This window comes from Microchirus variegatus, assembly GCF_963457635.1.
Source record: "Microchirus variegatus genome assembly, chromosome: 11".
Lineage (NCBI taxonomy): Eukaryota > Metazoa > Chordata > Actinopteri > Pleuronectiformes > Soleidae > Microchirus > Microchirus variegatus.
In genome coordinates this window covers 110,902-138,875 of record NC_139812.1, presented here as the reverse complement: position 1 = coordinate 138,875, position 27,974 = coordinate 110,902, and the positions used below count along the sequence as shown (strand labels likewise).

Sequence of the window (27,974 nt, the reverse complement as noted above, 5' to 3'; positions counted from 1 at the left end):
GATTATATATCATATATTGTATTAGCTGTGACAATACAGTACAGTCGTAGCTCTTATTTTGAAATTCCAGAGCGGAAGTCACCTGTGTTGATCCTGTAGTTAACTTGACAACACATCGGCGTCTCTTCCCCGTCGAGTGAAGTTGAGCGCGGCCACACACACACACACACACACACACACACACACACCCACAGCGCTGCTGTCTCCTCCAGCCTGAGCCTTTGCTCCATCAGCAGCAGCAGCAGCAGCATCAGTAATAACAGCAGCAGCAGAAGCAGAAGAAGCAGCAGCAGCAGCAGCAGCTTCACTCACGTCTGTCCACAAGAGGAGCGCCATGGCCCGCGTTGTGGTTGATGGGATGCTGGAAACGACCGGAGACAAAGGAAGAGGAGGTAAAGGAGGACTGATGCTAAACCGATGGAGGAGCAAAGCGAGGAGGAGGAAGCGAAAGGAGTTGTTCGGTGTGCAGATGTGCTTTGCGGGGGCAGCACTGGGGCTCGTGGCGGCGCTGCAGTGTGTGGCACACTTAGCAGGTGAGGGACACTTTCACTATCTATCTATCTATCTATCTATCTATCTATCTATCTATCTATCTATCTATCTATCTATCTATCTATCTATCTATCTATCTATCTATCTATCTATCTATCTAGATTGATTCCCAGTGGTATCATCTTTTTTAGAGACCTTTTGCTTTTGTGTAACATATGAACACTTTAATCTTGTATTTCCAGCAACTTAGACATGCAGTTTGCAGAATCATTCTAAAGTAATAAATAAATAATTCCTTCAATGTTAACAGTGGCCTCACTGGAGTAAGGTCACTTTTTCTTGTATGAATAAGTGCACACTTTCCACACCATAAACCATATGGAATAGTAAAGTGTCATCCACAGTAAATATAGATCTATGATGTGTGTCTGATTGAACCATCGTCAGGTTGCAGCGTTAGTGCATTTACAGTCACTGCAAAGAACTAAAACAACAACTACATCAACAACAACAAGCTGTCTTCTTGTAGCTCAACATCTGTAACTAATAATCCTCTGGAAATGCTCGTGATGACTGTGTTGCTCTGTGCTGTTTGGATTAGTGGAACACTTGGAAGCGTTTACTGTTGTTTACAGTTGACCAGCTGCATATGGAGTGTTAATGTGTCCATATATCTGACACTGTGTACATGACAAACACTATCCTGTCTCTTTCACACTCAAATTACCTGGGATTTGTGAATCCACTTAGAAAATGATATTAACACCATTCCCACGGCTAGAGGTTGTTCTGTGTGAAACTTAATGTCAGAAATGTGCCAGTAATAAAAGGAGTTGGAGGAAGAAGACAACAACAACAACAACAACAACAACAGCTCAATGAAGCCCAGTGTTATAGTCGGCACTATTTGTTGTATGTCGCTGATAAAATAAAATAAGATGAAAGAAAAAAGGAAGCTTTGCTATTATCATGGCTTAAGGATATGCTAAAGGCTGGAAGATGAATGTGTTTTCTTAGATTTGCACCAGTAATGACACACGTTACTTCACTACTGTGGGCTATATGGCTACATTGTTGCCTAATAGCAAGAAGGAAACAAAGAGGAGAGCTATTTATTTATGTCATACAACCAAAATTGCAAACAAAATTTCGAGGTTGTATGGAGGGTTGATCAGCACAACAGATCCAGTGTCTCGCCACAATGGACCTAACCTGACCGAATGTGTCCATGTGTGGGAACGTAATTTGGCCAATGGATGCTGTGCTATGTGCTATGACACAATTATCAATTATTGTCAGAAACATCTTTAAAGAGCCCATAGACTGGAAGTTTAAATTAATACTGTTTTTCTCTGTGTATCTGCGCCATTACCTCGTTTATGAAGCCCTAAAGTTTGGAAACAAACAGTTCAGCCACTGCTGAGAACGCTGGGTTTTATTGTATTCTCGGGCTCTCGGGAAAGCCTGGAATCGTTACTGAAGGATCACTTCACCTGAACAGCAGATCCTCCTGCTCCGAGCACTAGTCCGGGCAAATCCGGTTGCGTACATTGAACCACAGAAGAAGAAGAACGTCAGATGTAGAGGTGTTTCACTTGCGACATATTTCGACTGGCTTGCAGAATCTTGTAAGCTTTGGATCATAAAAACAAGTTAATGTATGTAAGTAGATAACTCACATGGGGGTTTAATAAATAAGAGAAAGAACTAGAGCTGCAACTAACAATTATTTTCATAACCGATTAATCTGTCGATTATTTTCTCGATGAATCAATGAATCGTTTGGTCCATAAAATGTCAGAAAATGTTGATCAGTGTTTGTCAAAGCTGGAAATGATGATGTTCTCGAACATTGTTTTGTTTACAAACCAAAATGATTCAGTTTTAAGGATTTCTTTGTTATGTGGAGCAAAGAAACCAAGAAAATATTCACATTTAAGAAGCTAAAACGATCAGAAATCTTGTTTCAATAATGAAAAAAGCTTCAAACCGATTATCGATTATCAAATTTGTTGGCGATCGATTCATCGATTAATCGTTTCAGCTCTAGAAAGAACTATGTTAGAGTAATCAGCAGAAAGAACGTTTGAAAAACACTGAATGACACCGGGTTTGGATCATATGATTCTTCCTGCTAAAATGGCTGTGATATACTGTAGGTCACATACTGACAATCACTTTGATACTCTTTCATCATTGGCAGCTCTGAGCTCAGCTAATGTTTTGGTGTCTCTTTGCAGTGGTGAAGTCAGCAGGGGAGCGTCTTCCTGATGATCTCCTCAGACTGTTGTCTTTTCTTATCTGAGAAAAGCTGGCAATTGTCCAACTGCACAGAGCAGATGAGACTGTTGTTATGGTAACATAAACATGAGATTTGCCTATAATTCTCCAAATGCCATTGAATTTGGAGAAGCTAAAAGCCCACATGCTGCAAATTAAATTTCTTAAATTTCTTTGAAGCATGTTAAAGGTGCAAAATGTGAAAGTGAGTGTCAGGATGTCAGACCAAAACAAAGGTGAATTTGTTCATTTAATACTGCTCTGTCCTCTACAGGGGGAGCTGGAGCCAATACACAGGTTCATTCACACATGTTCTAGATCACGCTTTTTCCTCAATGAGTCAATTGTTATACGATTGATTCAACTGAGAATCAAAATAACGAGCAGTGTCTCGACATCAGTGCCAACACTGTGCGTCATCTTAAATGTAAAACAATTATTTGTATCACACCCACACATCATGTGAGACTGTGCTCCTCTCTCAGCATCATCTACTTCTGACTTGGGCTCATTTTTTAAAGTTCCTTTAACATTTCTTTTTAAACACTGCAGTTTTTTTTTTTTTAGCTCTTATATGCCTGATACGTTCACATCTGGCTTTTATAGTGAATGGCAATCAAAACTCTGATTGGTTTAATTGAATACATCCAAAATTCAGACCCTAACCCTAACCCATGCGTTCGGTGAACAGTTTATCTTCCGTTTGTCAGTTATCACAGAGATTTTTCAGGTCTCTACCTCGCGTTACGGTTACAGTTACTGTTATGGTGATGTGATGGGTTAGGGTAAGGGACAGGGTTAGGGGATATAGCCCATCTTCACCTGACCACAGCTCCGTGGTGAAAATTACGTGCGAGAGCATTCCTCTGTGAAGAGCAGCCGAAAAAACAACAAAAGCACTAGAATGTGGTGATAACACACCCTTACGAGGAATCGATTCATGATGCGCTAACGTTAGCTCCCTGTCTACAGGTGTCAGCTGATCAATTCTTCTTCATGCCTCTAAAATAGCAACTGCCAGGCAGCACAGCGCAACTGTTTTAAGAGCGGCGAAGAAGAACTGTGTGAGAGCTAACGGAGCTAACCAGTTAACGGATTCTTATTTCTAATAAATGACGTGGTCGGTGCCTGGACTCCAGGACTTGCCGTTACTGATGCCAGCATTTTCGGCAGTATCAGAGTTCCATTCCGATACTGGTATCACCTCGGAACAACTCTAGTAAAATCTTGTTGTTTTCCCCCAGTTTTAGACACTGCATTGACTTCCACTCATTTGGACAGTCTAAACCAAATGTTAATCCCAACCCTAACCATTACCAGTTAATGCTTTTCTCTCTTTGCTCTCCCTGTGACAACACACACCTCCCCTCTTCTCCCCTCTATCTGTACTGTTCTCCATCCATTATTTTATATATATATATATATTTCATGTATAACTTTCTTTCTGAAAATACAAGGCATAAGCAGACGCCTCGACAAAAGCAAAGCATATAAAGGAGGATTAGCCATGAGCAGATGCATGTCACTGCTGCTATTATCTCTATGTTTTAATATTATTGAGCTTTGCAAGTGAAGCCAAAGTCTCTCCTCCATCTGTGACAAACGAAAAGACTGAAGAGTATGTACCAGACAGACAAATGGTCATGCTATAGTTTAGCCCCTAATGGCTGCTCAGTACATCTGCTATACAGCATTAGTCTCCAGATGATCTCATTACATAACTTTAAAGCTCTCATCTTTGGGTCCCCACTGCACACTAGAGGGGGTGGACGGCAGAGCAGAGGAGCACGAATGGAGCACTTTGTACACTACAGGACTCAGAGGTGATAGAGTTAGACGCTAAGGAAAAATGACAAGAGTGGAGGGACGAGAAAAAAGCTGACAGCAACGACAGTGTTTGAAGAAGTGCAAACAAAATAAGGATTCAAAGAGGGAGATGGCAACTTGTATATATGTGTATATATATATATATATATTTATATATATATTCACATGTATACATATATATGTATGTATATGTACAGTGGTATGCAAAAGTTTGGGCACCATGTAAATTTTCATGATTTTCCTTTATAAATCATTGGTTGTTTGGGAGATTTCAGTTAAATATATCATATAGGAGACAAACACAGTGATATTTGAGAAGTGAAATAAAGTTTATATGATTTACAGAAAGTGTGCAAGAATTATTTAAACTAAATTAGACATGTGCATATATCATTTAGGCACCCTTGTCATTTTATTGATTTCAATACATTTAGCACTAATTATTGGAACTCAAAATTGGTTCAGTAACCTCAGTGACCCTTGACCTCCATACACAGGTGAATCCAATCATGAGAAAGAGTATTTAAGGAGGTCAATTGTAAATGTTTCTCCTCTTTATCATCTTCTCTGAAGAGTGACAACATGGGAGCCTCAAAACAACTCTCTAATGACCTGAAAACAATGATTGTTCAACATCATGGTTTAGGGGAAGGATACAGAAAGATATCTCAGAGATTTAAGCTCTCAGTTTACACTGTGAGGAACATTGTGAGGAATGTGAAGACCACAGGAACAGTTCTAGTTAAGGCCTGAAGTGGCAGAACAAGAGAAAATGTCAGATAATCAGAGGTGAAGGATGGTGAGAACAGTCACAGTCAACTCACAGAGCAGCTCCAGTGTCACTGTGCATCGTTCAACTATTCAGCGCACTTTACACGATGCTGTATAAAAAAGCCTTTTCTCTGCACCCGTCACAAACAGAGTCACTTGAGGTTTGCTAAAGCCAGCTTCATTTTGGAATAAGGTGCTGTGGACTGATGAAACTAAAATAGAGATATTTGGGCAAAACAAGGGGCGTTATGAACACAGCATTCCAAGAAAACACTTGTTACCTACAGTAAAATGTGGTGGTGGTTCCATCATGCTGTGTGTCTGTGTGACCAGTGCAGGGACTGGGAATCTTGTTAAAGTTGAGGGTCGTATGGATTCCACCAAATATCAGCAGATCCTGGAACAAAGAAGAACACAATTTTTCTATGTCAGAAAGAACAATATCTGACATTTTATGGACCAATCAATTACTCAGATTACTTAATGAAAATAATTGTTAGTTGCAGTCTTACATATGTGGTACTCGTACTGCTACGCACGGATTACTTACTTCTTACTTCTTTCATTAACGAGCTGAAAGACTCTTTTTCACATCTTCCCATTTTATACGTCTGTAATTACTACAGTTCTGCACATCACCCTTGTTAGTGAAGATTGGTATCACTGCACTTCTCCTCCATTCCTCAGACATTTTCTCACTCAAAAATCAAAAATATCACTGCTCTTTCTCCTAGACATCTCCATCTCTCAACAGGTATGTCATCTGGAACAAATGCCTTTTCAATCTTCATCCTCTTCATATCTGCCCTCACTTCCTCCTTATAATCCTCTACAATCCTGAGGCACAATCTCCCCTCCGCTTGTCCTCCTCTCTTTCTCATTGTACTCATTCATCAGCTCCTCAAAGTATGTAGGGCTCTATGAAATCCGTTTTATTTTTTTCCAAATTCCGTGTTTTCCGTTAAAATTTTTAAGAATTCCGTTTTTTCCATTTTCCATTTTTTTATTCCGTTTTTTATTTAATAGTGTGACTTGAGTTTCAATCGACACCTGGACAAGGGGGCGCTCGCCGGTTACATGCGGGCGCAGCGCACTTGTTCCACGGTTTCGAAAAAATCTGTGGTGTGTAAAAAAAGTGTATATAAAGTAAATAAACAAGCAATATGCACTGGGGGAACCCCTGGCCGGGTTAGTGAGGAGATGAGCGGTCCACGGAACCCAGACAAACGTTCCTTCTCCTCACGATGACAGCATTTCAGTCACATTATGTCAATTTCCGCGATATTCCGCGTTTAACATTAGATTCCGTTTTTATTGGCCAATTCCGCGATTCCGTTAACGCGGCAATCATAGGGCCTTAAGTATGCCTTGAATCTTCTCAGCACACTCTGTTCATTTGTTAGAACATTTCCATCTCACCTTGATCACTCTTACCTGCAGCACATCCACATCATCTTTGCTTCTCTGTCCAGCCAATCCATACTTCTCCCGTATGGCGCATTCCCACCGGCTCTAATCGCCTCGGCACAGTTACGTTTCCACAAATCCTAAAAACGAGGGTTAATCTCTACACCAGGGGTGTCAAACTCATTTTCACTGAGGGCCACATCAGTATAATGGTTCCCCTCAAAGGGCCAGATGTAACTGTTATACAGAAAACATGTAACTAAATGTAACCAAATATAATGTTGAATAAAGTTAACTACTCATAACATATTGCTAAATAACTTTCTGTATTTATTACTTATTCAAGTTACAAATATGATGCATTATGGATGTAACCTGGTCTGCGATGGTGTTTCTTGACAAACTAACTTAACTCTTAAAAGTCTGTTTCTGGTCGGGGCAGACCTGCTCACACACCGTCAGCATGCACTGTAGTGCTGGGTGGTATGACCAAAAATATTTATCATGGTATTTTTCTAAATTCTAAAGGTTTCACAGTATATGACGGTATTTTCTTTTACAGGACAAACTGATACGAGACATAACTACCTTTTATATGTAGTTCATTTAAGTTTAAACATATTTCACAACATATTACCGACACAAAAATATGTAAATGAACTAATGACCAAGAGTGCAGACCTCACTCTCTCACTCTCTCTGTCCCTCTCTCTCCCGCCCCATGCCAACAAGGCTTCACGCTCTGTCCCAAATATGACAGGCTTCATTCAGTGATTGAAACAAATATATTAACATTAATGAAACGTTACATGCAGTGTGCGCCAACTCGCAAAGCAGACGGCAGCGCCACGGTTGCGCGGATGTAAACAAATACACGGGTATGGCGGTATATAAAAAATTCATATCATAATGAAAATATAAAACGGTATTCGGGGTGAACCGGTATACCAGACTAATGCACTAGTGCTGTCAAACGATTAAAATATTTAATCATATTAATGTCATAGTTAACTCGCGATTAATCGAAATTAATCGCACATTTTTATCTATTCTAAATGTCCCTTGATTTCTTTTTGCACCATTATTTTTCCTAATTTTAATACTCTTATCAACATAGAAAAGTGGATTGGCTTGCTTTGTGTAAATGTTTTTTGCATATTTTGGCATATACTGTAGTGTAGGGCTGAACAATTGATCAAAATGTATCTAAATTGCAATACAACTTACTGCTTACTGCAATTTCAAGACACAATATTTATAATATAATATTTGTTCAAGCCAAAATCTAATTTTAGATGAATTATTATTACACATCTTATTCTACAGACTGAACCACCCTGACAGACAAACTAATCTATGTTACAGGCTAAACCTGGTGTGTGTGAGGAGCTGTGTATGTGTGTGTGCTGTAGGAGTTATGAGATGTTTGTGTACTGTGATGTCAGTGAAGCAGGAAGTAATGTGTTCTGTTTGTTTACATTAGCGAGCCGCAGTTGAATATCTCTGTCACTCTGCATATTTTGAGTTATTCCTCTTGTGAGAGCCGCACAATAATAACAGAGTCTGTGTATTACCGCGCAGTTCTGTGAATAAAGAGTCGTTCTTTAACGCAGACGAAGTCCCGTGGTTTAATGTGTTGTTGCCGTAACGAGCTAATCCGAGCTGAAGGAGCTAGCAGAGAAGCGCACAGCGCTCGCCATCCACTCAAAACAGAACGTTTACTCTTTACTTACGCGAGCCGACCACTCTTAGACCGGGTCGTGCATCGTGTCTGTTTTGTTTCCGGTGTGGTGTTGTAGTTGTTCTAACGTTACTAGTTGAGGCAACAGCATGTGAAAAAAACTACAGTTTGCTCGGTCAAAAAGAGCGTTAATTGCACAATAAAAACATTTACAGTGTTAAAATGGGTTAAACGCGTTAACACGTTAATTAACGCGTTTAACTGACAGCAATAATTGCTTCAAAAACGCACCCTCAGAAAAGACTTTGAGGCACGGGCAATTTAACAATAAAACTAGCTTTCACTGCCACATTGTTTTTGGTTGTGGCTTTTGTGAACACAGTCTAACTCAATTTCACTCATCGCATGATGCATGTACAATGATACAATGCACGCCTTAAAGCAGCATAGACCTATTTTAACACAGATTTTAAAGACCAATTAATCACTCGCAGACCACATAAAATGGCGTGGTGGGCCACATCTGGTCCCCGGGCCATGAGTTAGACTCGTGCTCTACACCAATTTGCTTTCTATCAGGGCTGTCAAAAGATTAACATCACGATTAATTACCATTCGTAAATATGCCAGAAAAATTCAAATTTTCCTCTTTATATTGTTGTAGGAAAGGAGAAATAAATAAAGGATGTGAAAATATAAATGTAAAGAACAATAAAATACTGTAAATAACTTTAGCCATCCTTTAAAGTGCCGTATGAGACCCACGGCACTCATGAGAATGAAGCACAAAGTCTTGGTCTATAGCCGTTGAGCAGTCAAGCTCAGCAAAAGAAAATATAAATAAATAGAAAAATAAAATACTGTAAATAACTTAAAAAAAATTATACATTGCACTGCAAATAACTCACAATATAAACAAAATATAAAGTATAGAAGTTAAATAGTTTTCTTGGTGGCACTAAACCCACAGCAGGAAATTCCTCATCAGCACTTTGAAGCACTGCTTCTACTAGTTAGCGTTAGCATCAGCTAACATTCTGACGTTAATGTCTACCCGTAGCGTGATGAAAAGTGAGAAAGTGCATTAATGCGTTTAAAAAAAATTAACGCGTTAATTCCACAAATTAATCATCCTGCGTTAACGTGTTAATTTTGACAACCCTACTTTCTATCTTAACCATGACAGAACTGTTTGAATTGTCCTCCTTTGCTCCTGGCCTTACTTTTCAGTGCTTGAAGTGGGCCGGAGTACACTTTAACAACACTTTTTCATTTACTATTTTAAGTCCCCACTCTTATTTGCATACGGCACTTCGCACAAGATGCCCATACTCTGTTTACGTTATCTGTCCAATTCCTTATTAATGTCCAGAATTATCATTCAAGATGCACTACTTCAGGGGTCACCAACCTTTTTGAGACAGAGAGCTACCTTAAGGGTAAAAAATAATATGGAGGGCTACCATATAATATTTTTTTGTTTGTTTACCATTTAAATGATTAATATTATGCATTCAACTGCATACACATTCATTCCAGTGCTTACTCCTAACGATTACCAGTTTTTATAAACAATATCAAAGATATTTTACTGAGCGATCATACGGATACATGCAAGTGAGGTGAAGTGAAGTGAGCCCAGGTGCCCGCGGGCACCACGTTGGTGACCCCTGCACTACTTGGTGTTCACCCATTCTCACGAGAGTCTAGTGTTTCGAGTGTCTAGAGAGAAGCCGAAAGAAGAAGGATAAGAAGAACAATATAAGGGCTTTTCACTAATGTGAAATTATATTCACTGACTTCTTGCCACATCTGTGTCATTGAGGACAGTTTTTAGTTATCTTAATATCGACTAAATATTTAAATAAATAAATCCCTGTCTGAGGGGTCCAGCTGTCCGGCATGCTGACGGAGCTGTCAACATCACCCACACCCTCCATCGGTAAATTTACAGGTCAGACATGCATGAGTAGACTAGTAACAGGAGCCCTGTTTTCACACAAAACCTTACTTATAGATCTGCATTGTAGAGCCCAGATGAGAATTTATTATCTGACAGAGAGAGGAAACACTGTACATTTGCATTCAAACCCAGCAGGAAGTCCGTGTAACAGTACTGTTCAGAGATACAGTCTACTGTTGAGCTGTTGACTGTTGACCCTCCCAGCAGGAAACAAATGTGACTGTGATAAGAGCATCAATGCATATGCAAACGTTTTTTTTAATCATATTGCCATTTTAACTACAAAGAAGTGGCATTTTGGGACCACTGAAACACTATTTTTGTTTTCATATAGACCACCAATGCGCTACTTTGGTAAAATGACGATGTCAAAGTCCAGAGGTGTCCAAACTTTTTTAGCTGTGAATGTGAATATTTCCCTGGCCCAATGGTCACCTCAGACCTATTTTTTTTATTTAAAAAAATGTCACAACTATCATGCACGATTGGCCTGTGTGCCGGATGTTGGACATGCATGTCATAGCCTCACCTCTCTCTTGCTCTTACATTCAGTGATGTTTATTATGGGGTTAAATTTGTTCCAATAATATTTGTATATGTGTCCAGCCATGGCAAAAGCGGTCACAAGTCTACTTTGGGACTTTTGGAGTTATTTACATATTCTGAAAGTGTGATTTCTAAGCTTTCCAACAATGTCAAACAAATGAAAAAGATGTGGCCATTTGAATGTAGGCAAAAAATATTAGATTTACATGTGTTTGACATTGTTGGAAAGCTTAGAAATCACACTTTCGGATCTGTAAATAACTCCAAATGTCCCGAAGTAGACTTGTGAACGCTTTTGACATGGCTGGACACATATTGTGTTCTGTGCTCTATAGCATTTTAAATGTATTGATTTTGTGAGCCTGTGACCCTTGAAAAACAGTCTCTGTGTCACACACACACACACACACACACACACACACACACACACACACACACACACACACACACACACACACACACACACACACACACACACACACACACACACACACACACACACACACACACACGCGTGTCCACCTATCCTTTACAGGACACTGCATTGACTTGAATCTTCATGAGGAAAACTGGTCCTGACAAGGTCAGTGTTTATGACAGAAAAGAATACAAATACATACACTTGTGTACACACCCCTGCACACAGGACTGTGTCTAATTCAGCTGCATCTGGGTCATCACATAAGAACAACAACCCCCAATAGGAGGAAGACACAAACAGCTCTCTCTCTTTCCTATCCCTCCATTTTCCCTCCCCTGGTCTCTCAGCCACTGTGCTCTCATCTTGTTTCCCTCTTCCCTCCATTTTGTTCACACTCAGGTGTCAGTTTGCTGTATTTTTCTGGAGCTGTAACTCTGCAGTGGAAGAACCCCGAGTCACGCAGAACCTTTCTGTTCTCCACCTCTCTCTTCCATCCTCCCTCTGTCCTGTGTTTTCATCATACAAACTTCAAAAGTCTCTTCACAGAATTTGCTCACAATATGAGCAAATTAAACTCACTATGCTGTTGCACTTTGCCATCTCTGCATCATGGTTTCAGAGACTGTGCTTCTGTTTCAATGTCTTATTTTCAAGTACAGGAACTTTAAATACAACAAAGGGTCCAGAAATGTTTCTTTGTTATTTGTGGTTATATGAACAGCAAACACACATTAAGACATGCTGGTGTTCAAGTGACCTGGACACGTTCATAAAACCAAAGAAATTGCAGCATGTGGTAAACACTTTAAATTTATGTCAACCCATAACACACTCCGAGAATGTGTTACTGCATGTAACAGCTTCAACATGGAAAGTTAATCTATGGTTAATACTAACTGATAACAACTATTGCTTTATTGGTTTTTGCAACCAACTGTTCAACTCAAACACCCTGAGTCTAACTGATTGTAATTTAAATGACTAATCAACAGTACATTACACACACACGCATACACACACACCTCTTCATACCTCTTTAGGACCTTTTCTCTCTGGATCTGTGACAGCAAGTGCAGGTTTTTATAAATGGCTTTGTGTTACTTTACGAGCTGAGCACCAATAGAGCCTGTCTTCTGGGTTACATCAGTGTCAGTCTTCTGACAGAATGGCAGGCAAGCTGTTGTTATTCACCGATGACTGCCAGAACAGCTGATGTGACTATTTTTAACTACATAAAAATGATGGGAAACTCTATGCAACACTTTAGCACAGTTGTTGTCACTGACTGTGACAACACTCTCCTGAGTCTTGGTCTGATCAGGCACAGCAAACCTGTTCTATAGAGCTCCAGTAGCTGATATCCAGCAGCACCATTCTATCTTCATATGGGTTAGGGTTTTCATTAATGCCGTTAATCTACATAATGTTAGTGTTCAGTCACACACATGGATTAAAAGACATTAATCCTCATGCGTTTCAGAACGTTTTGTGGCTGTATTGTTATTCACTCGCTCCAGGGCCGGCACAAACATGCTGATGTGCTTGAATCATGTGTGAATGACACAGCTTTGTGTATGAAGTATTGACTGTGATGCTAATGATTTAGCAACTAGCTGAGAGTTAGCACATCATCAGCTCTTTCAGGAACACACTGATCCATCCACACTACACCACAGAGCCACTCCAATGGATTTCAGTACTGTCTGCGGTGAAAAGGCAATTTGATTTGACACATTAACCATAGTTACGAGCCCGAGCTCAATTTATACCCGACAATTTTTTAATACGTGATCCATAAATGTACACGTAGGTCCACCCCACAGCAGGAGCTTGTTGTACCTGCTGCCACAGTTTTATTTACAACAATAATAGAGCCGCTAAGATCCACATATGTTGCGAATGACGATACGCTTCCTGGTTTTTAAATGATGCGTTCATGGCCGCAGGTTTTTACACCTTCAATACATAGACACCTACAATACGACGTGCTATAACATACTACGTGAACAAATATACATATATATGTATATGTATCTATATATATATTTACAGTATATATATATAATTATGCAAATTGACGTGATGACGTCATCTAGTGTCTTCAAACTTATTGCTCATTTATCATTATCGAGGTGAGCTGCTCAATATATCGTGATACTGATTTGAGGCCATATTGCCCAGCCCTACTGGACAGTTCTTTCCCTGTATTTTTAGTTATTTATTCCTTTGTGTCTTTAACCTTGTTTTTAGCCCAGTTTGGCTCTACATTGTTGCACTTTGCATTGTGTTGTTTTTATAGTGCTAACTACTTTCTCTCCCAAATATCATGTAGTGTTTTCTCATGCACTCTGGATTTGTGTTTTCATGAATGGCTGTGTGTGGAGTGGTGAAAGTGAACTGAATCACTTTAAGGGGATAGATAAAATTACTTGTACTGTACTGTACCTGATTATTTACAAAAACACTCAAACCAATTAATGGATTATCAAAGTAGTTGGCAAATAATTTAGTAGTTGATGAAATCGCAGCCCTGTATAAAATGTCAATCTTTCATTGTGGCTAAGTTAAGATATGGGTTAGGCATTAAGTGGTTGTGGTTAGGGTGAGGGACTGCACTTTGTTAACGCTGTCTAAATGAATGGAAATCAGTGCAATGAAGTAGAATAACTGCACAAACATGTGTTTGTCTGTGTCCTAATTGACCCAAATCTGGTAAGATCAGTCTTATCTCTGACCCACATTTGTATTTTTTTTAAATCAAATCACATGACCGCACATGCACAGATAAAAAAAAATCATAAGAGTGTCGTAATGATGGATGAGCAAATCACAGTAAGGGTCACTGGGTCTGAACAAACTTTTACAGATCTAGCTGTGATTAAACATTAGGATCTCTCGCTCTCCCCCGTTCCCCAAATACACCCTGGCTAATTCATCACTCAGCCCAAAGCCTATTTTAGCAGCAGCTATGTGTATTCTGGGATCTCTAGGCGATGAAAGAAGAAGAGTAAAACAGAGGCGTCCAATCCTGTGGGGGAGTGTGAGCATTGTATGAGATTTTGTAAACGTGCTGCTTTCTTGTCCTCTGTTTTCCTTCCGCTCAAATTCTTCAGTTGTGCTCAGGCACTTTAATTAAATCAAATTTTATTTGTATAGCACCAAATCACAACATACATTATCTCAAGACTCAAGACTCTCAAAGATGTCCAGCATCTGCCTTGGCTGGAAAGAAAAATGCTGGACAAAGTGTCTTTTTACACACACAAATACTGAAGCTCCCCCTGAGAGAGGCTGCTGCAGACAATATGATTTTGATCAATAATGCAGGAGACAATCCTGGCAGCTCTGCAACCTGCCAAGAATCAGTTTTGGCTGATTAATTGAACAAAACCTTTGTACACATGGGGAAGTAAATTGGATTATTTGATTGGATAAGTACGGAGCCCATGACCTGGGGGAAAAAAATTGTGTCCACAAAACAGGTATAACATGCACCATGGTTGTGTTAAGCATCATTGACATCTAATTGTAATGTAGCACCAGTATGAGCTGCTCAGTGACTGGTGGTTCATCATTGAGTGATAGCTTGGTTGGAAAAAGGATTCCTTATGAAACAGAGTTTTTTTGGTCTGATTTGCATATTGTCTCATTTTCCTCCCCATTTTTGTTTGTCTGAAAGCCAAAATGATCTCAAATGGGTGATGACATTTGGTTTATCTAGCAGTGATGTTGCCATTGTTTCTGTCTGAACATGATGTGCGTTCATCATGTGTGGTCGTGATGGTTGCTTGCCATTCTCAGTGGTTGGCTCAGTATATGATTTCTGCCGTTACCATGACAGCCCTAGTGCAGCAAATTGTAGGTGAGTGGAAACAAAATAAATCTATAAATCACTCTGGTGGTGATGTCTTTAGTGATGTGTTTCATCTCCATTTAATGTATCTATGTCCCCACTACTACACCTGAAAATGTTATCACATGACATTTAATAACAGGAAGCAGATTTGTAATTTTCTAACCATAAAATAAATATGTTGTATAAATGATTATAGTTGACCGATGACAAGGTGAAGTTAAAAGTAAAACCATTTTTCGAGGATGCATTCAGGATAATTTCAGATAATGTGGTCAGGTCAGGTTTGGACATTCTCCAGTTTGCTCCAGACAAACACAGTGGGCTCTCGTCTGGTTGAGGTGAGTCCACCGAGAGGATTGAGCCTAGATTGAGCATGCAGAGGGTAGAAGTACATATCAACCAGTTATTACATTACCCATAAGAATCTGTTCTATCATTTTGAACATACAATCTTTGACATATATTGTATGTCATACTTTATTGTCTATTTTCCTCCAAATCTGTACATAATTTACACCATTGACATGTTGACATGACTTACGATTGAGGAAGACCTGAAACGTCGGCGTATTAAATAAAGTGAGAAGTAGAAACTAATTTCCCCATGGACTTCCTTTCAAACTGGGCTCTTTATGCAATCAGCGAAGTCACCCGTTGGTGGTTTCGGATCTTCTTTCTTAAGATATTCAGCATCAAACATCCTTCAGGGAATGATATGCACCAAAACCCCCACCTTTTTATGTTTTGGTGCAAATTTACCCTCAGCAACAGCCTGAAAATAATGAAAATACCTGTGCACGTCATCTCTGCGTTCCCTAAGTGGCTCTTGTCAGCAAACACATAATAACGCTCTGATATTTGATGGAGTTCTTCTGCAGCAATTAGCAAACATGGACCATTTGTTCTCCTGAACAATACAAACATAATCACAGCACTTTTCACCTGCACTTTGCAGGGTCAGAGTAACTTATTAGTCTTTCAATTACTCTGATCACATTAACATACTCTCAGATGGCAGTATGGAATTTAACCATGCGTGGTTGTATGTATGTGTGTGTGTGTGTGTGTGTCATCTCTTCACTGGTTAGATAATGAAACTGTCTTCTTATCTGGAGCCTTTTCCTCACTTGGATCTCACAGTTTAATCAGGAGTCTGCCTGACAGAAGCCATTATATCTAAGCAGCACTTAAATAAGTAGCCCTTGATTTTTACAACCTGAAGCTGCTAAAAAAACACAATTCCCATTAGGGCCTTTTTTTGTATATTGGTGTATCTCTCGTCCTTCCAGCACACAGGAAGGTTCACTGAGCAGCAATGGATGTTGGATATCTTGACCTCATACATTTTGAGCCTAGAGTCGAACCTAGAATCTTCAGATTATGGACTTAAGTTGTTGAGTAAATGCTTCCAGCCACTCACCAAATGTAATCATGAGGTGACATAAGGATGAAGAAGGGGACACTAATGGCAGCGGCAGACAGGAAGTTAGCAAAATGACAATATTACAGACAGAAGCTTTCAGGATGGTTTTCATGCATTTTCAGCTGATAGTTTTCAATTCTACTCATTACTCTTCCTTCATATATCTTCAGTTTACAATTGTCACAATCATTCTACAATGAGTAAGTTATTTTAAAATAGCTTAAAATGTCAATATACTGTATGTTGGAAGAATTTTAGATATCAAAGTTGTAGAGAACAGTTAAGATGCCCTGTGGTGACTTAAAGGGACAATATGTAGTATTTATGGGTTTATATGACCCAAAATCCACTTTTTTATACATATTATGTGCTCCTGCATTGTCTAGTCACTGTATAATAGTTTTTGTTTCATTTTCGTAGTGTTTCAAAAAGTCATTTAAAATAACATGGTCGCGGGCCGTGGTTGCATAGCCACTGTTAGCAGAGAGACGCCATGTTTCTACAGGAGCCTGTAAGGACAAACGCGAGAGAACAAATCAAGCGTCTCTTTACTTGTAGCTGAAGTCCCGCCTCCTCTCTCTCCGCTTCGTCTGCTACGGCCGCGGTAGCTCCGCCCTCTTCCTCGCCTCACGAACCTCATCTGCTGACACGGAGAAAGACGACGAGGACGACATTTGACCAGCTGAGGACACCGTAGCGCTCAGGGAAGGGAGGGGTGAGCAGAGCAGCAGGTCTTTGTTGTAAATTTCAGCCTCTCCTCTAGATGGCACTATAAACTACTTACTTCACCTTTAAGGTGAAGTGATTTATTAACAGAGGCAACATTAATACAGAAGATAAGACATATAATCAGCGGTCATATGACCACATTTCATTCAAATCTCCTCTCTCTGCAGATAGTGCTCATAGTTAGTTGGAGAGACATAACTATAGTAACTATAGCTCACGGTGAGCTGTCTCATAAATACCTGTGTACAAACACACAGCACTCACACAAAGCACCGGGCGCTCATCTGAGAATTCATTTGAATAAATTGTAGTTATTATAAATTCGGTCAAACTTAACTTTTGGGAAAAGTAACAGCCCGACTGCCTAGTCCTAAGTACGACTAACATTATTGTTTTACTGAACCGTTCGTTATGCCCTGTTTCATTCAATAAATGGCAAATGGTTCGTCACAAACCTTTATCAAAACTTTGTATAGTCGTGCATGTTGTGCGATTAGATCCACTCAGGAGCAGAGACATGAGAGCAGCGCTGCACTCAGTACCATGCTCTGTTCATGCCGCCTTCAGAGCCAATCAGAATGTCCCTGAGTTTCCCAGGAGCCAATCAGCGTTCCACATGCAAATGCAGAGCACTGTCTGAACAGTGCAGGAACAATGGCGAGTGAACGACAAAAAGAAGGCAGCATTTTCGTTTAAATCTGCTGTGTGGGATTATTTGGTATTCAGTGTAGATTACGATGGGAATGAGAAAAGGACAACAAACAAACCACGGTGTGCAAGCATTGCTTTGCAAGCATCGGTTATGCACCTCAGTGAAGTTAGTTTTAAGTTGGATATTCAACAGACATTCGCTCCGGTTAAACCTTGTCTTCGCTCTGGTTACAGCACAACTCCGAGCAAGCCTCTCATTTATGTTTCACTTGGAGCAGCACGGTGTCACATTTGATTGTATTTGTATTTGTATTGTTAAGTCATTTCTGTGAGTGGGTTAAAACGTTTATTTTTATTGGATAGCACTAAACTTTATATTTATTTTTATTTTGTGTGGTTTTATGTTTGCTGTTTAATTTGATCTGATAGTGCACTATCGTTTAAATAAAGTTTGTGGTTTGATTATATCTGTACTTTTACCAAAAACCGTGATCCATACAGAACCATGGGAAAACTGTACCATTGCATCCCTATGTTATACAGTACTGTATTGTAATGAACATGTATCCTATGTACATGTATCCTAATACAATAATATTACCAGAAGCTGAGCATCAATAGACTTTGGCCAAGCTCTGATACAGCCTCACAGGAGCAGAGGGGAGTGTTACTGCCACCACCACCATGACCCCCTCACCTCACCCCTCCCCGCCACGGCCACATGTTCAGACTGAAAGAGACATGAGAGTGAGAAACTGTGGGAGATGACAGCACACTTCCACACTCACAGCAGGTGTGGAATCTGACAGTGTCAGCTAATGAGACTATCAACCATTTGTCTCATTTGTGAAGCGACAGTTGCGGTAAACCCTCTGATGGGCTTTGCATACATTAGTGTTTTATATCATACCCCCGGAAACATCATCTATTCAAATAGTATGTTATACATTATAGCCACATCAATATTTGTGTACTATTCAATGTACTTTTTCACAGTTGTGTTTGTAGTAAACTAGTGGTACTTTTTTTTTTTTTTTTACCAACTCTCTATTTGAAGTTATTTATTTTGACATGCATGAGTCTCATCACGCCTGGATTACTGCAAAAGTATTTTTACTTTCCTCTATCTTGTTTAAATATATCACCCCTGGGCATATGGTGCCAATGAGCAGCACAGTTCTAATGAAAAAGCAATATCAAAAGTAATCTTGTATGTGCTTTTGTACATGTTGAGTAACATTTGGGAGACATGATTTAAAAAAAAAAAAAAAAAAACCAGTGTAAAGCTATTCGAACGAATTACAGGTGATAATAAATTTGTTCAAACTTACATTTTGGAAGAAGTGACATCCAGAGTGTACAAGTGTGTTTGCTTGTCTGCAGATGTTGGTGTTGTGTTGCCCAGTGCAAGTAAAGGCATGACACATTGTCACACTCAGCTGAAGGGCAATTGTATGACATGTGTGTGTTTTCATCATTCAGTAAAATACAATTAAATCAATGTCAAAATAGAAATAGAATCATATTGCTGTGAACTGATTGTGATGCATCTCTGTGAGCAGAATGTCACTGCATTAGCTGGTTTTACCCTCTTGGTAAGAAGTGTCATGTCAAATTGATGAAGTATTCCTTTAACCTCTGGAATCTTCTTGATATTTTCATTCATTCTCCAACATATTTACACTTGTCTCTTGCCTCCATCTGTCTTTACACAAAACAAATCACTTCCTGTTTACAGCACAGGAATGTTGCCAGGTGACGATTGTAGTATTGTGACAACATAGTAGAAATAGACACTCAGTAAGTGTTAAAACAAGTAGATTTTATCTCTATCACCGAACAAATGGTGTGGTCTGGTGTCATCTCCAGTATTTCTCACATAAGCTCAACATTCAACATGACTGTGGAAATCAGCTGTGATTTTAAACAGAGCAGCAGCTTTTATCACATGTCCTCTAAAGCCCCTTTTCCACCGATGGTCCCAGCTTGACTTGGCTTGACTTGGCACAGCACATTTTAAGTTGGTTTTGGAGTCATCGCCGCATGGCTGCCTGAAACTGCCGTGACTTTGTTTTACACACACACACACACACAAAAGTAGTACTATGATTGTGGAAACATATTATAGACACAGAACACTGCTTGTTCTGAAGTTTATCAAGTTAATAAATATGTAGTTGTGTTACTTGTTCAAACTAAAACTAAAAATAATTAGTTTGATAATTATATGGCTGCTACTAATTGTGGCAGGATGGTCTTTTCCTTCCCATCCTTTCCCCCCTCCTCCTTGCTTCATCCACATCAGGTGTGGATTTGTGCGCTGATTGATGGGCGGCGCTGCATACTTTTCTTATACTGGTCTGGTCACACCTGCGGCCGCCCTTTCTTTCCGGTTCTGCTCGTCCCCGTGGTGGCTGTGGCCTGGTGTGGCTGTGGCCTGGTGTGGCAGAGCCAGTGCAGGAGCTGGAGCCTCTGTGGTGTGTCTGGAGTGTGGTGAAGTTCTGTTTGGGCATGGTGGATCATCTTGGTGCACATTTCCTCTTGTAAAACAACAGGTATGCGCATCGCTGTCCTTCCTCCCACTTAGTGTGCCACATGGCGCATTGGTGACACGGTTCTCCTTTCTGTCGCTGTAGGGTTAGGGTTAGGGTTAATTGCCAAATAAAGGACGATTCTGTATTTTACCGGTGGGTTGGTAACCCTAGACAACGGAGACGGCAAGAGCTGCGATTGGTCCTCAGTACAGGCCGAAAGAAGCTGCTCTGTGCCGGCAGCAAGCGTCCACAGAGGCGGAGCTGATCACCGGCGACAATGTCGCTGCCAAACTATAAATACGTGATATCTTAACACACACAGCACATGTTTAGACTCTAAATGACCAATTTCTCGCCTCAAATTATCTTAAAACTGAGTTCCGTGACACAGAAAAGTGAGAAACGGCCACTGTTTCAACAACAACAGTCTTTCTGTCTCTTTCTCTCTCGGACGCTATTGCTCACTGTAGCCAAAAGCACAACAACCTTGCGTAGCGACCCCTACTGATCAGGCGGGAAATTGCAGTGCATATCCATCACCACGACGCAGAAGTATGAAGGCTCGAGTGGTCTCCGTGGTTACGCTGTCGGTTAATGCATTTCGCAGTCGGAGAAGTATAATGTGGCCTTTAGTCTTACAAGATGTCAGGAAACAAATATTAGAGATACGAGACGGCAAGTCATCGAATTAATCTCACTACTTTAGCTAGTTATTGCTTTGGATTATGATTTAACTTAATAATTGATAAATCACAATGTCACTTCTCTTATTATCTTAACTTGAATGATTCCAGTGTTCTGCTGGGATGAGGTTAACAATATTCACCCTTAATCAGAGTGTATTTAAAGAGAGAGAGAGGTTGACTGAAACAGAGGATTTTATCTTGTACAGTTTGCTGAAGTATCATCGTGGCGTACTGTATAGAATGTTTCTAAATGCTCTTATCACAGTCTAACCTGACCAGTCACTGGTTTCACACTGAGATGAGCTCCCTTTGATCAGCATAGATGAATAAAACCAACTGCTAATTATGCATAGACTGTATATTTAGATGTGCATGTTTAATGCATGTACGATACATGGAAAAAAACGTAACTAGTTATTGTGTGTTATATGATGAGGAGTCAAGAATTATGTGATCACATGCAGGTTATAACACAGTGTAGTATGAGGCACGTGCTCATGGCCTGATTCTTTTCTCTCCAGGGACAGGACTGAAGCTAGCACTCACCAAGGGTACACACACACACACACACACACACACACACACACACACACACACACACACACATACACTGTGCTGCACAAATGTGACACATAACATACAGTGCTTAAATGCGCACACATGAGCATGCCTACCAAGGGGCGCTAATGAAGATAAAGTAGCTAGTTAAGCATGTCAGTACAGAGCGATGGGTGCTCATGTTATGTGACATTATTGGGTTGACTGGGACCAGTAGAAAAAGGCTTTTGGCCAATGTAGAACACTGTGTGTGTGTGTGTGATTATATATTTTACCTGATTATAATATATATTACCTGTTGAACCCTTAGAACACAGAACATTTTGGCTGCTTTTTTCCATTACTATGTTAAACATACAATATATACAGAGGATATACAAATGTGCAACATAGTATGTATTTTTTCAGCACAACCTAGGCAATCTGATGAAAAAAAACATGTTGATCAACTATATAAACGCACCTGAGAAAAAAGTACTCAACATGTTTAAAATCGGATTGAATTTGTGAAATATGGAAACATGTCACAGTTCAAAGTTCACTTGCCTTATTTTTATGAACAAACATAAAAGAAAAAACGGTCTATTTTGTGACTAATTACTGATGGACATGGGTGCAGAAAATACAGAGCACAACCTTAGACATAGTGTTCATAGCCCAAGCTCAAGAGCTTGAGCCAAGGTACACAGTTCTTAGCCGGGCACCCTTAGCCGATGAAGTAGCCACAGATACATACATGACAGTCACCGCATATTTCACAGACATACATATTTCTCAAAACGCCCGAAGCTCAGACGAGCCACACTGACGAAAACGTTGCCAGATGCATCGGCGACATACTTGGGAAAGTAGAACGTTAGTCAGTTTTCTCCATCACTGCGGAATAAACACATTTATATTAACGCCGTGGAGAGGCACCTGCAGACCGCAAGTGTGCCATGCATGGCCCAGTGGACAGAACGGATAACAACCACATATTAAATTATTTAAATATTAAAGTATTTTAATAAAAAAATTTGAATATAATTTGAATATTAAAAATATAAGGAATGGCATTCGAATGGGATTATGGAGGAAGATTGACAGCCCTAACATCTATAGAGGTCTCTATATCATGTCACATCAGCTACCGGAGCTCTATACTACAGGAAAAATGTGAAGAATATATAACAGTGCTAAAATTTCACCTCTGTCTAACCCTGGATAAAAGCTAAACACAGACTTTCAACACACATCTACAGAATCATGTTCAAGCTCACTGCCTTTTTCTTCAACTATTCAAAATAGACATGGCTGTTTGCAAACCGTTGCAAGCATGTTTCTGTCTTTTCCTTTTTTTTTGGAAAAATCTAGCTGTACTTGGTGCTATTTATAGCCCCCCTGACATGCTCTGCTCCCAAGTCTGTTGCATGATAGGTCGGAGGTGGTGGCGCTTGACGATACTGAGCAGGAGTGAACAGCCTCGTGGCGCTCAGCGTGCTGCCATAGTTATTCTCCTGCAGTGATGCAGACACAAGATGCATATGTCATCTTCCTGTGTTGTGTCCATTAATCGTTTGTGTATTTAATTGAAAAGATTACACATCTATTTTGAGACGATCAGTAACCAACTACTTTAAAATATTTGATTTTAAGGCATTCACATTAAATAACTAGCTATGTTGTATTACTTTCACAGCAAATTAATGTATGAGGGCCTCAATTGAACATTACTCAACCAGAAGAATCAGTCAATTTCATCATTCAGGCTGTTTAATATCTGGAAAATCATAAACAATAAAAAAAAAAAAATACAGAAACTCATTTTTATTTAAAATGTATACATGCACATGGTGACTACCAGTCACATTTGGTGACAAAATATTATGATTTCCACAATGTAAGAAAATTATAAATCTGTTTTTAATCAATCCATCATCTATTTTTGTCTTTCTTTTTTCTGGCTCTGTCAGGATCACGTGCTCCCACATCCATGGTTGTGGAGGAGGTGAGGTGGGGCAGTCGTCACCTTCTACATGAAGTCTATTCTGAGCCTGAGAAAAACTGCACTGAACCAGGTAAGGCAGTCTGTGGGGCTAATGCTAACTCCATGCTGCATTCCATTTTAGTCGAAACTCGGAATTCCCAAGGTCAGGGGGCTTTCCTTCAATGGGAATGAATGCGCCATTTCCATTTAGGAAATTTGAATCAACCTCACATACCCAGAGTTAGTTAGTTCCAAGATGGCTGCCACCATACGAAAAAAGCAATATATTCAAGATTCAAGAAGTTCATTATCATGTACAGTAAAAACACAGCATCAAACGTATGTTTATACGTAACATGTATGTTATGGAGCGAGCACGGAGCATGGACTGCACCTCCCAATTTAACCAAGGTTGGAATGATGCGCTCCGTACACATGCTGATATTATTGGTGACTGCTGAAGCGTTCTCCTCTAAGTCCACAGCTCTGAACATGTCTGTCCTGTCAAAGCAGTCCTGAAGCTTCAGATCTGACTCTTCAGCCACACTTTAACAGTCCTACTCTGCTGCTACACAAAATAGCTAGAGTCGGCTGGGTCGAGACGCGGGAGAAAGTTGCAGTCCAGTAGTCCTGCTTTGAGCTCAAAATGAGCTTTGCCTATGTGCAATAGCTTCTCTCTGCTGTATTTCATGGCGTGTGCAAAATCACATTTTAAAGGTCACATAGAGTGGTTCTGTTGCACATATATGTTAGTTATGGAGGTCTACTTACATACATTAACTTGTTTTAATGGTCAAAAACCTCCTAGTTGCTGTAAACGAGCCGATAGAAATCTGTCCTTTTTGAAGCACTTGTCAGCCACGCTATTTCAGACATAAATCTCGCCTGAGAAGACAGACTGTCTTGTGATTGGCCAGTACCCCGGAAGTGACATTCGGCACACCCGCTCTCAGAAGCACAGCTCCCCCCTCTGGAACGGTGGATGCACTGCTCCTCATTATCAAAACATTGTTTTAACAGTGTTTAAAAATAGCTTCTTCACGACTCCCCGCCTCAGTCCCTTTGACGACCTTTGACCCAGAGTCAGACCCAGAGTCAGAAGACACTGTTGCTCGTGAAACACCTCCACAACGGATGTTATTCTTCTTCTGTGGTTCAATGTACGCAACTGGATGTGCCCGGACTAGTGCCCGGAGCAGGAGGATCTGCTGTTCAGGAGAACCACTGTTTACGTAACCGGACCGGGTTTTTTCAGAGATCTCACTGAGCCTGAGATTACAATAAAACACAACGTTCTCAGCAGTGACTGAACTGTTTGTTTAGAACCTTCAGGGCTTCATAAACAAGGTAATGACCCAGATACACACTAAAAAAACAGCGTTAATAGGAACTTCCGGTCTAGGTCGGCTTTAAAACAAAAAGTAACAGAAATATAAACAGCAAATTGTACTGGGTTTGGGAGTGCAGCAAACACGTCAGCCACAGTGGGCGCCCTGATGGCTAGCTATATTTACCGTTAATAGCACTTCTGTCGTATTTGTTGCACAGTAAATCGGTCGTACACATTACTGATTAATTTTTATCAGTGGACATGTTGGTATGCTTTTTATGTGCTCTAAATACCGTGTATAGGTTGTCATTGACTGGTATTGCTAACAATGGCTAGTCTGGGAAACTTTTGCGTCCATGTTTTTTCTGACTTCTCTGTTGAATGTGGTGAACTCGCATTGATGTCACTCCTAGCTACAAGTTCCAATGTAAATGGAATGCAGCAGTAGAATCCATGTTTACAGTAGCTGACACTCTTTGAGAGGGAGTCATTTCAGTATGTCCAAATATGGAGATAATAATTACAGGCTTTGATCAGAGCATTTCAATGATTAGATTGTATGTAATGTGGTGTCTTTTAAATTGTTCATCTGTGTGTATTTCAACATCCAGTATTTAAATGTTGGTTTTTCTAAATTTTTGAGGACTAGGGCTACACAGAATAATGGAATGTTGTCCTGGAGGACATTCAGTCATGCTCATACTAGGGTTATCACTTTTTGTTAGGGTTAGAGGCTCTTGTTTATGTTAGTGACAGCTAATGAAACAGTACAGGAGGATGATTCTATGATGTTTCACTACAGGAGGAGCCGGCCGATGCCTGGCAGTGTTTATGTTTGATCATCCAACCGTTTGCAATTGGATAGACCTACAACCATTTAGACCATGATGATGATCCAGATGACACATGCAGACCGACAAAAATGATCAAACAATGATGGCTATCTCGTAATGATCTCTGGCAACTATTGCTCCATGAAGCAAGTCAATTAGCTGCTAGATGTTGCTTCTCTGTCCTCATCACATTAAGCCCACCTCTAGCACACCAGGGGTCCGTTTCACAAAGCAGGTTTAGTGAAAACTCTGAGTCTGTTAACCCTGAAATTAGGGAAACTCTGAGTTTTCCGTTTCACAAAGGGAGGTAAGTCAAACCAGAGAAAGAGGAGTAACTCTAGCCTTTTTCACAGAGAGCGGTAACTTAAGCTCTCGGTCAGTTACCATGGTAACATGCTCTTTGAAACTAACCTGGTCTGGAGCAGGTTTTTCTCCGCAAACCTTGAGTTTCTCTCTGTCTCCGCCCTCTTTCAGACACACACGGTATTTGATTTCCTCATTCATTCAGTCAGCAGAGTTTTAGCGTAGTATAGTTCTGCGTCTGTTCTGCGTTTACATTACAAGTTATATTAGGTGGAGACTATTTTCACTACCATGTCCGTGAATTAAATATTCGTCAGGAGATGATTATCAGACCGCGCATAGATGTTCTTACATTTCCAGACACTTTTCTTTTTGAGCGGAACAGTTTCACGTCACAGTTCATCATTTACATTCACAACATAATCCGTCCTTACATTTACAACATTAACAACCAGAGTCACGCTCTCACATCACAGCAGAAACTTTGTCGCGCTGCGGTTTTTTAAATTATTTTTTTTACTTACAAATTTACATTTTTTTCTTTTATAGAACGTCATAGATGCAGATCACTTGAACGTGATATAAAGAATGAGAAGTCATTTATGTGTGAAAACGTCATTATGTTGGGGATAAAACAACTGTACAATCAAACAGCCACTTCATATTTACTTTATGTAAAACATAATCATAATGAGGTTAATCTCATGAGATTATACCGAGGTTTTACCTGTTTGAACAATGTTTTTATGTTTCATCTTAAACTGCTGCCAACTGCGCTTCTCCCCCGCGGGATTACACCTAAATAAATAAATTAATAATCTACAACTCAAGCAGTTTCCTCTGTAATATTATTGTGATTGTGCAAAGGACGACATTTAAACTTCCTCATCATCATCAGTGTTCTCTCTCTCTCCGACGTCGTCTCCCTCTCTTTTGCTGCTGTTACACGCTTTCTTCTAAAAACTTGCTCAAACTCACGCATTAATATTTTCCAACTCCAGTGGGTGAATAACGTCACCCTCCGCTTCCCTGTTGTCATGGTGACTCGTTGAAACGGGGCTCCATTCATGCTGTCTTTTTATACTTGTGGTGCACACGCTTAACTCGAGGTGAAACTACTCCGAGTTGAACAAACTAACTCAAATCAGCTGTTCTGAAACCGAAAACTCAGAGTTCAGGGTTAGACTCAGAGTTTGTTGAACCTGCTTTGTGAAACGGACCCCTGGTTTAACAAAAATCCGCTTGTGATCGATTCCTTTTTAGGAGATTTTGTATGGGCTGAAATATGTGCCACCAGAAACTAAATTTGAATCATTTATATTTGAATTTGAATTGCTAAACTTGAATAATTGCATTAATAAACTGAATTCGAATCATTTATACTTGAATTTGTATTGTTTAATTTGAATTATTGCATTGAAAAACTGAATTTGAATCATTTATTTTGGATTTGAATTGCTAAACTTGAATAATTGCATTAGAAAACTGAATTTGAATCACATAATTTGAAATTGAATTTTTCAAATTCAACACTTCATATTCCTTCGCATTCAGTTCTCACAATTCAGATTCAAATTACTGTGACAGACATCCGGGTAGTTCAAGAGAGAGGAAGAACAATCGAGCGCAGGAGAATCGTTTTGGTTTTTCGCCAGAACACAGCAGCAGAAAAAACAAAATCCTGAAATAAATATTTTTCTGTGTCCCAGAACACAGT

The 27,974-nt window shown here is 39.9% G+C and overlaps 1 protein-coding gene across 1 annotated transcript in view; it reads left to right on the top strand.

Annotated features, from left to right (window-relative positions):
* Positions 1-334: 334 nt before the first annotated feature.
* Positions 335-27,974, top strand: part of slc24a3 (solute carrier family 24 member 3) — a gene marked incomplete at both ends in the record, with an annotated part of 61,853 nt that continues 34,213 nt past the window's right edge. The window contains 2 exons of the mRNA XM_083897968.1: positions 335-533; positions 23,778-23,882. Of these exons, the coding sequence (XP_083754094.1) occupies positions 335-533; positions 23,778-23,882 (304 nt within the window). The remainder of the gene's footprint in view (positions 534-23,777; positions 23,883-27,974) is intronic.